The sequence below is a fragment of the Oratosquilla oratoria genome, chromosome 2 (genome assembly GCF_046742065.1).
Source record: "Oratosquilla oratoria isolate Oo_2021 chromosome 2, ASM4674206v1, whole genome shotgun sequence".
Taxonomy (NCBI): Eukaryota; Metazoa; Arthropoda; class Malacostraca; order Stomatopoda; family Squillidae; genus Oratosquilla; species Oratosquilla oratoria.
In genome coordinates this window covers 29,028,338-29,039,006 of record NC_134778.1, presented here as the reverse complement: position 1 = coordinate 29,039,006, position 10,669 = coordinate 29,028,338, and the positions used below count along the sequence as shown (strand labels likewise).

The following is a 10,669-nucleotide window of genomic DNA, read 5'->3' as shown; positions in this document are numbered from 1 at the left end:
CGCAACTGATTGCGGTCATTAGTGTGGTTGATGATTTCCAATATGGTTTTCTTCCAAGTTTCTTTGTCGTTTAGGAGTCCCATCGCTTTAACGGCTTCTCTGTAAGTGGGGTAGATCACCCCTTCAAATGTCCGAAGATCCTCGTAAGACGTAGGCCCCTTTACGTGTGTTAAAAGTAGTCTCAAATAGAAGAGCTCGACAGTTTTATTTGTGACAGCACGTATCCTTCCTAGAGAAGATGCTGTCGTCTTTCTTTCTTCCCAGACACTGCTAGTGTTATTAAAAACAAAGTGGTTGGGAAGCTGATTATAATATAGGCCTGCTGCAAATTCGTTTCGCGTTCTCCTTGAAAAATACCGCGTTCTCTCCTTCTAGATGCAAGTCAAGAGTTGCCACAGGGGGGTGACTTCTGTGAATCGCAAATTTGAAAATCTTCCACAACGCCTCATTCGCATTGACGAATCGTGCCTCCTGGAATTTTCTCACTTCATTAACATCTTCCCCTTCTTTCGTTTTCGAAAACAGAATGCGGTCACATCCTTTGTTGACGTACTTTGTAACGTAGGCTATGCACTTTATAGAATTTGAGCACTCAACATTTATGTGCGTGTTATACTTTAAACATAGGTACGGGCTGTAGGGGACAACCCATGAATTGTCAACTTTGATTTTCTCTCCCTTTACTTTTTTCTCGAAAGAGAGGCCCCCTTCACCTACTGCTGTCCTTCGATACAGAGGGTACCCGTTGTTCCCAAAGTACATGTCGCCCCTGCACACTTTCGGAATACCTTTTCCACACAATGATGTGGAACCGTACTTTCCTTGACAACATAGTTGGGACTCGTCAAAGCCTCTACAGGGTCCGTGTATCATGTTCGTTGTCACAATCTCATATAAGCGCGGCTCTTTATTTTTGTCAGGTATCTCAGCTGATATCACCCTACAGACGAAATCGGCAGTAACGTGGCGTTCCATCCAAAGAAGGATATGAACATGAGGGAGACCTCTTTTCTGCCACTCAACACTCAGTAGGTGTGCCTTAACACGCCCAAACACGTTTTTAATCGTCAGATCGTCCATCAGGCTGTCCACTTTCAACTTGAAAATCCGACTAACAAAGTCGGGGCGGTCATACATCCGGGAGATGTCATAACCGACAGCCTCCACGGCTTGTTTCAACTCTTCCCAATGAGGATTCATTGTAAAGGTGATAAAAAAAGTCTGGAGACCCGTAAGACGACACAAAAGCCAAGGCGTCTTGCTGCCGCGCTTTCATGTATCTTGGGCCCCCAACAAATGAAGCTGGGATAATCACCCGTTGACCCGCCTTTCGGTTATCCCCCGTCCCCTATAAGAATATCAGCGCGCTCTTTCCGCAACTCCTGTTGATTGTGTTCGATGAAAGACAACCTGTCAAACTCAACTTTCACGTAATTATCCACAACAAATTGTTGGAAAAGACGGGCCCCTTTAGTCACATAATTGAAAACACCTTCTCTTTCCATGTAAAGAGAGGTGTAGTGCATGCAAGGGCTTAGCCTACTGTATGTTGCAGGAACATGTTTTGAACAAAAGATGTCTGCTTTGCGTTGCTTTTTCAGAGTGCAAGAATGACCGACGTCTCCATTGGGAAACAGGAGAGGATACTGAAAAACATCGTAGAAGAAGTTGGTGTGACTCATAAGTCTGAGACTAAATTTTGAATCTTCCTTTGGGGAACCTATCACTATTTCCAATGGGTCTCTTGAGGGGCCCAAATTAACGATGGCTCCCACCTGCGAAGAAGAAGTGGGAAGGTGGTAGACTCCTTTATGTCCGCGGGTTGTTAGATTCTCAGCGGCTTTCAACGTAATAGACACCTGGGGTAATTTGCCATATTTCTTGACGTGAGCTTCCATGAGCTGTTTAGCCGTCTCCAGCTCTTTCAACATCCCAGACAGACACGCGTTATGTTTTGCCATGTATTCGTAAAAGTGTGTGATAATCTTCTCATTCTCTGAAAGAACCTTTTCCTCCCTAGCTCGTCTCTTCTCCGTTTCGTTCATTTTCCCCTTGCCATTTCCTGACTTTGAAAAATGTTGAACCGCCGGAGTGCGAAGTTTAATCTGCTGATCTTTCTCGTGGTAGAAATAGAGATCCAAGAAAGAATTATTCTTCCTCCAAAACGGGTTTTTCTCAGAATTACTGTCATGATCAAAATGCACGTCTTTCCCAGTCAAAGACCCCTTTTTTAGCAACCCGGGCTTCAATGAGCCTAGTCTGTGGTACACTCGTCCCTGAATTTTGTAACACAGTGCCTTTTCCCCTTCGTTCTCCAGCTTACTCGAAGTCGCAAAAGATGTGAAAGAAAATACTAAATTGAAACCAGCGATGTGTTTCAAAAATCTTTCAGAGAGAACGGTTTTACCTTCGTAGAGCTCTCTTATTGTCCCGTCCTTAATATCTGAGGGCAACAATAAAGGAGTTTGACCCAAGTTGCAACAGATTGTTTTGTTTTCTCGTTTCCACAGCAAAGTTGAACAGATTTTACATTTGAAATCCCCCAATTGGCCGATGTGATGCGGAAAAGTTTGAACAGAGTTTTCCCTAAGAAACCCAAGCAACTCCTCCCTCACAGTTTCTCGCTGGTCGGAATCTGGCTCCTTCAAATGACGTTCGGATCGTTCTTTTCTCAACTTGTCAAGAAAAAATTTCTCTTCCTCTGAAAAATCCTAAGGAGTCTCTCCAAATCGCAGGAAAACTTTCACTTTCTTAAACGCTTCTTGTATCTTTTGGACCTTTTCTTCTCTTTTGAACTCCCGCAGTTCTCGTGCTTCTCGTATCTTTTGGGCTTTCTCCTCTCTCTTTAACACCCGCAATTCTCGTGCTTCTCGTATCTTTTTGGTCTTTTCTTCCTTCAATTTTGCGCGCATTTCTCTTTTTGAGACCCTCTCCTCCGTCTTTTGAAGAATTTCTCGTGCTCGGGCCTCATTTAACTTCTCTGCCTCCAATTTACTCGAAAAATGCTGACTATCATTCCCTAGTGCACCAGAAAGGTTTTCGGGCGTTTCCTCTTTCACGGGACGCCGGTCATTCTTTTTCTTCAGCGCGTCTTTGACCTTCTTGACCGCATATTTGTTGTAACGTTTAGCCCTCTGCTATGCCTTATAAGATAAATCAAGATAATGCATCTGGTAGATTCTGTGGTCGCTTCGTCCACCATGTTTCGTGAAACTTTTGTATTCCACAAAGTAATGCTTCGAAAAACCATTTGACTATTCTTCTGTTATTTCTCCATCAAACAATTCCAGAGTATCAAACTTTTTGTCGCTGTACTCAAAATCTTTGCACTCCCTTAGGGAAGCGTTGAACCGAATGACTTTCCTGTGGAATTCTTTAATTGTTTTGTGGACCGAAAAAATCTTCGTGTTATAGTAAAGTTCAGGAAATGCTTTGGTGTGTTCAGCCCGTAAAGTATTCTGCAACCCCCGGTTATTCTCAAGACTTCCTTTTGAGACCTTCTTGCAATCAGCCACCCACTTCCAGAAATGGCGTTGCCGCCTTCTCTTGATTGCCGCGTTTTGGGGCATCGTGCACGTCTCCGGAGTGACGTTCCCCGTCAAAGTTAATTGCCAATCTTTGCTTACCCCCACCGCTTTCGGTGTCCCTGTTTGCCACGGATAGGCCGGAAGGACGAAAGAAACATATGCCTTATCTCAGTGGACTTTTTTATTTTTAGTTATTCATTGATTGATATACGTATATATACATATATACGTATATATATATATATTTATATATATACATATATATATATACATTTATATATATATATATACATATATATACATATATATATACATAATTATATATATACATATATATATACTTCTTAGACTCTCTTCATGGCGTCTGTTGACAACTCGCCAGTGAGACGGGGTCGCCGGAACGAGCAGTCTACGAACACCAAGAACTTCGAGATCTTCGAGACCTTCCAGAACTTCGAGACCTTCCAGAACTTCGAGACCTTCCAGAACTTCGAGACCTTCCAGACCTTCGAGAACTTCGGCACTTTCGAGAACTTCTGCACCTTCGAGACCTTCCAGAACTTCGAGACCTTCCAGAACTTCGGCACTTTCGAGAACTTCGGCACTTTTGAGAACTTCTGCACCTTCGAGAGCTTCGGCACCTTCGAGAACTTCGGCACCTTCGAGAACTTCGGCACCTTCGAGAACTCCGGCACCTTCGAGTACTTCGGCACCTTCGACAACTTCGGCGCCTTCGACCACTTCGGCGCCTTCGACAACTTCGGCGCCTTCGAGAACTTTGGCACCTTCGAGAACTTCGGCACCTTCGAGAACTTCGGGAACTTTGACAATTTCGGCACTTTCGAGAACTTCGAGAACCTCGACACCTTCGAGAACTTCGGCACGTTCGAGAACTTCGGCAGCTTCGAGAACTTTGGCACCATGGCTTAACGATGATCGTTCTTGACTCAACGATGATCATCCACGGCTCAACAATGATCGTCCATTGCAAAACGATGATCGTTCAGGGCTCAACGATGATCGATGTTTTAATTTTGTATACAAAGTTAATCGCCAATCTTTGCTTAGCCCCACCGCCACGGATTGGCCGGAAGGACGAAAGAAACACATGCCTTGTCTCAGCGGACTGGAGGAGCCTTCCAGGTCCCCCGGAGGAGGAGCCTTCGAGGTCCCCCGGAGGAGGAGCCTTCGAGGTCCCCCGGAGGAGGAGCCTTCGAGGTCTCCCGGAGGAGCCTTCGAGGTCCCCCGGAGGAGCCTTCGAGGTCCCCCGGAGGAGAAGCCTTCCAGGTCCCCCGGAGGAGGAGCCTTCCAGGTACCCCGGAGGAGGAGCCTTCCAGGTCCCCCGTAGGAGGAGCCTTCCAGGTCCCCCGTCAAAGTTTTAATCGCCAATCTTTCCTTACCCCCATCGCTCTCCGTGTCCCCGTATTGCCACGGATTGGCCGGAAGGACGAAAGAAACGCATGCCTTATCTCATTGGACTTTTTTATTTTTAGTTATTCATTGAATCTCGTCCAAATTTGTTCAGATATTAAATATTTAGTATATAAAAACAGGTGCAAATATGTTATTCATCCCTCCACATATGTGCATCTTTCTTATTCAAAGAGGCATCAGACAGAGTATAAAAATAAACAAGTAATTGACCATTTTAGTCACTGTCAGATACTGCAAGCCTGCAACAAGTGCAGTTACTGTATATGGGCCAGTGTGGCTATTGGCTGGCTACCTTACAAAATTTACCTTTTATCATAGCATACTCTTCAAAGATTAAACACTCCAATTTCCCATAATGACCCTGGACGTTGCCTAAACACAGATCCGCCACTTGGACAATGGAAAAGGGGTTAACATAGTAATGGGGGGGAAACTGTTGTACTCCCCGCCACCCATCAAGAACTCAGAGCTTACTTTCTACCTGACTTTTTGCTCGCTATCCCTTAACTTTAACCTACAATCATACATAAGTCCTTGAGATGCAACTCAGAAAAAGCAGTGTTTTTTAACATGTTTTTTTTAACCTTGATAAAAAAAAACATGGATATTTTCTTTTTTTATATTTTGTTTTAAAATAACTCAACAAGGAAAATAACCATATTACAATAATTGTTCTATGTTAGAATATCAAACAAATCAGTATACCCCTCACCTAAGGTTTTCTATGGTGTTAGGACACTTCCATTTTCTATGGTTTCATGTTTTGATGTGTTTTATTTATTTTACAATGTACAGTTGCCCCATTTAGTTTTGGCAGAGTTTCAAAAATGTTTCGGACAAGAATAGCAACTCGCCAGGTATTCTTTGTTATTACATTTTTGTGTCCTCATTTACATTTTTTTTTTTTTTTTTTTTTTTTTTTTGCTAAATAGTAACTACCTTAAAAAATGTGACAAACAACGAAATACTCAAAATGGTGTAGCAGACGACACATTTTTCTTGACTTACTAATGACATCTATCACTCTTATTTGACAAGTAATACGATTAATATACGTTGCAGAGGAGAGAGAGAGAGAACGCAGGAATCCGTTCACGTAGTGGTCGATGGTAGACTAACAACCAGCTTCAAGCTGTGAGTGCAGTGACAAACTAACCAAAACTAACTCGTATACTTATAAGTTATGTTATAACCCTATTATTAAATCAATTAATTATTTTCATATATTTATTCAGCAGAAGTCTTGTGATCCAATTATGATTGTAGGTTAAAGTTAAGGGATAGCGAGCAAAAAGTCAGGTAGAAAGTAAGCTCTGAGCCTTGCTGGGTGGCGGGGAGTACAACAGTTTCCCCCCATTACTATGTTAACCCCTTTTCCATTGTCCAAGTGGCGGATCCGTGTTTAGGCAACGTCCAGGGTCATTATGGGAAATTGGAGTGTTTAATCTTTGAAGAGTATGCTAAGATAAAAGGTAAATTTTGTAAGGTAGCCAGCCAATAGCCATACTGGCCCATATACAGTATTTACTCTTGTTGCAGGCTTGCAGCATCTGACAGTGACTTTATATGGTCAATTACTTGTTTATTTTTATACTCTATCTAATGCCTCTTTGAATAAGATAGATGCACATATATGGAGGGATGAATAACATATTTGCACCTGTTTTTATATACTAAATATTTAATATCTGAACAAATTCGGACGAGATTAAAAAAAGATCATAAAAACAAGTTTTTATGAGAAAAAAAAACGCTATTAAAAAAACTTCTTTTTTTTTTTTTTTTTTTTTTTGCATCACAATTAACACAACATAATTGGATCACAAGCCCTCTGCTGAATAAATAAACGAAAATAATTGATTTAATAATAGGGTTATAACATAACTTATAAGTATACGAGTTAGTTTTGGTTAGTTTGTCACTGCACTCATCACCACTCACAGCTTGAAGCTGGTTGTTAGTCTACCATTGACCACTACGAGAACGGATTCCTGTGTTCTCTCTCTCTTTCTCTCTCTCTCTCTCCTCTGCAACGCATATTAATTGTATTACTTGTCAAATAAGAGTGATAGATGTCATTAGTAAGTCAAGAAAAATGTGTCGTCTGCTACACCATTTTGAGTATTTCGTTGTTTGTCACATTTTTTAAGGTAGTTACTATTTAGCAAAGAAAAAAAAAATGTAAATGAACAGACGCGAAAATGTAATAAAAAAGAATAACTGGCGAGTTGCTATTTTTGTCCGAAACATTTTTAAAACTGTGCCAAAACTAAGTGGGGCAAATGTACATTGTAAAATAAATAAAACACATCAAAATATGAAACCACAGAAAATGGAAGTGCCCTAACACCATAGAAAACCTTAAGTGAGGGGTAATACTGATTTATTTGATATTCTAACATAGAACAGTTATTGTAATATGGTTATTTTCCTTGTTTAGTCATTTTAAAACAAAATATATATAAAAAGACGAAAATATCCTTTTTTTTTTTTTTTTTTTCAAACAAGCACCCGGACCTGGCTTCGCCAAGTGTGCTTGGCCTACGGCGTAGCTCGCTTCGCTTCGCTTGGCAATATTTCGTAAAGATTCTCTTAGCAATATTTCGTAAAGATTCTCTTGGTAATATTTCGTAAAGATTCTCTTGTTAACATTTGGTAAAGATTCTCTTGGCAATATTTCGTAAATATTTTCTCATTAATATTTCGTAAAGATTCTTTTGTCAGAATTCCGTAAAGATTCTCTTTTTCTTGTTAGCACCACTTTCTTTTTCCATGGTAATATTAGTGTTTCCGGTGATGACTCATTTCCGGGTTGGGCCTTGCGTAGGAGGTTGGAAGGTTTAGAGAGAAATATTTTTTTATGTTAGTGGAGTGGAGATTCTCTTGGCGATATTTCGTAAAGACTCTCTTAGCAATATTTCGTAAAGATTCTCTTGGTAATATTTCGTAAAGATTCTCTTATTAACATTTGGTAAAGATTCTCTTGGCAATATTTCGTAAATATTTTCTTATTAATATTTCGTAAAGATTCTTTTGTCAGAATTCCGTAATTCCGTTTTTATGTATATAGATTCTCTTGGCAATATTTCGTAAAGATTCTCTTAGCGTTATTTCGTAAAGATTCTCTTGGTAATATTTCGTAAAGATTCTCTGAGTCTGAGTCAGATGTGTCCCCGGGAGTTAGTGTTTCCGATGATGACTCATTTCCGGAGTAGGAGGTTGGAAGGTTTAGAGAGAAATATTTTTTTATGTATATAGAAAACATGTTTTTAAGAGCACTTTTTTTTCTTCTTTTTTTAGCTGCATCTCTACTCGTGACCAACAGCCATTAACCTCCCGGATGAGAGCTCAGAGCTCGTATGATCGATCTATGGGTAATACTGTGACCTTACACGTACACACACACCCAACTCCCCACCCACGAGAGTTGGAGTAACAACCCGCAGTGCAGCGATACTAAAATTATTTCAGCCCTGGGCAGGATTTGAGCCCAGACCGCCGTAGTGGCAGGCGAGAACTCTAACCACTGCGCCATGTGTGTGTGTGTGTGTATTCGGGAAGGGTAGCTATGTTCGTCACTCCCGTTTTTTGTATCTCGCAAGATCAAATTTGTTCTTAAATTACTGTGTTGGGTTTGCACACACTATTTTTTCATCAAATTTGTTCCATGTGTCTATCACTCTGTGTGGGAAGCTGCTTTTTTCAGGTCTCTTCTGTAGTTATCCTTTTTTAGTTTCATTGCATGTCCTCTTGTTTTTCCTCTGTCCCACTTTAATAAGTCCTCTCTATCAAGGCGTTCTTTTCCTTTCATAATTTTGTAGATGGTTAGTAGGTCCCTTCGTTCTCTTCTTTGTTCCAGGGTCGGCAATTCCAGTTCGGCCAGTCTTTGTTCATATGTCAGGTTTGAAAGCGTGTGTGTGTGTGTGGGTGTTTACCTTGTATTTACCTAGTATTATACGGGAAGGGAGCTATGCTCTTAGTGACCCGTCTTTGTATCTAGTTTGTTCTTAAATTCTTAAATGGTTTCTGCACATATTATTTTTTCGTCCAGTTTGTTCCAAATATCTATTACTCTGTGTGGATTTTTTTTTTTTTCAGATATCTTCTATAACTATCCTTTTTTTTTTTTTTCGTGTCCTCTTGTTTTCCTCCTGTCCCACTTTAATAAATATTCTCTATCAAGGACTTCCATATCTTTCATGATTTTGTAAATGGCCAGTAGATCTCCTCTTTCTCTTCTTTGTTCCAGGGTTGTTAGTTCCAGTTTGGACAATCTTTGTTCGTATGTCAATTTTGAAAGTGTTGGTGCCATCTTTGTCGTTGCTCTTTGGATTCTTTCTGATTTCTATATATTCTTTTTTTGTGTTAGGTGTCGTCCCGAATCCCTGGACAGTGGAAGGAGAAGGGGGTGGTTAAGGGGCATGAGAATTCTCATACACTGGGAAATTGATGAAGGGGGATAGCTGCCGCTGGGAGCCAAAGCCCAGGAAACTTGGGACGCCGGCCGGGACCACATACGTTCCCTTCAAGTCGAACGCGTAAATTCGATTTCGAAGGACCAGAGAAATGTTTCTCAAAAGAGGGGAGGAAATTTATATAAATCACAATCCTAGGCTAATCAAACACAACATGCTACACCGATTTCATTATGATTCAAAATATCTCCACAATCAGTGTCATGCAAATGAGATTCATCAAGTTTTATCTTCAGTATTATGAGAATTATTTCACGGTAAATCTTTTATCAACTAAATGGGCAAGATACATACGTATGTGGTTGGAGACTTCCTACCTGGCGGTGCGCGCTCTAATACCTAGTTAACACATTAAGGTAATACCTTTGATTATCCTTTTGGTGATGTCTTCAAATGAGTAGATGCCCTCGGTTGAACAGGATGCTATTGATATTCGTGGATCCATGCCCTCGGTTGAATAGAATGCTATTGATGTTCGTAGATCCATGCCCTCGCATAGGGGCGGCGGGAATCATGCCTGTCCTTAGTCGATAGCATTGAACACGTGGTAGGGGAGGGGAATCGCATCCAAATATTCCATTTCCCCGATTTCGTCTATCTTTCTACTTCATACAAAAACTAGAAGTTTGTTTCCCGTCTGGGGTATTGGTTGCATGTTATTGTGGCAAAGTAGCATGCAGTTGATACTTTAGGGTCTATATGGGGCGCCCCTACGGACCAGAGTCACGCATCATTTTGTCTGTGATAGAGGAAAACTCTGTGCATAGAAAAATGATGACACTTTTATACTACGACTGTCCCTCCGTTATGCTGTCCCCCAACCCCTTGTTGCTGTCCTGTACCATTTCTCTGAATATACATTTCCTGTTTTCGCCGACCCTGTGGTGGGGTAAGAGAATGCCAGCACCAAGTCTTTCCACTTGAGTCGTAGAAGGCGACAAAAAACGGGACGGGGATAGGACTAGGAGTCCTACTACCTGTAGCCCCAAAAGGGGACATTCCTAAAAAAAAAAAAAAAAAAGGCATAAGAGGGTCTGGGAGTTTTCCAACCAGTACCCTAAGGTTTGGGTCTTTTAATGTGCGTGGATGTGGTACAGATGAGAGTAAAAGGGAAGAGATAGGCAGTATGTTTGTGAGAAGAAAGATGGATGTACTGGCTTTGAGTGAAACTAAAATGAAAGGAAAGGGCAACTGTGAGTTTGGGAGTGTAGCTGGGAGGTACTCAGGAGTGAA

The 10,669-nt window shown here is 41.1% G+C and overlaps 2 protein-coding genes across 2 annotated transcripts; both read right to left on the bottom strand.

Annotated features, from left to right (window-relative positions):
* Positions 1–306: 306 nt before the first annotated feature.
* On the bottom strand, positions 307–1,200 carry LOC143035084 (uncharacterized). Its single transcript, XM_076201606.1, has one exon. It carries the CDS (start codon positions 1,198–1,200, stop codon positions 307–309), a length of 894 nt encoding a protein of 297 aa, XP_076057721.1.
* A 134-nt stretch (positions 1,201–1,334) lies between these two features.
* LOC143035078 (uncharacterized) lies at positions 1,335–9,923 on the bottom strand. Its single transcript, XM_076201592.1, has 2 exons — positions 9,800–9,923; positions 1,335–2,443 (listed from the first exon to the last, which is right to left on the bottom strand). Exons 1-2 carry the CDS (start codon positions 9,921–9,923, stop codon positions 1,335–1,337), a joined length of 1,233 nt encoding a protein of 410 aa, XP_076057707.1.
* Between the last annotated feature and the right edge of the window lie 746 nt (positions 9,924–10,669).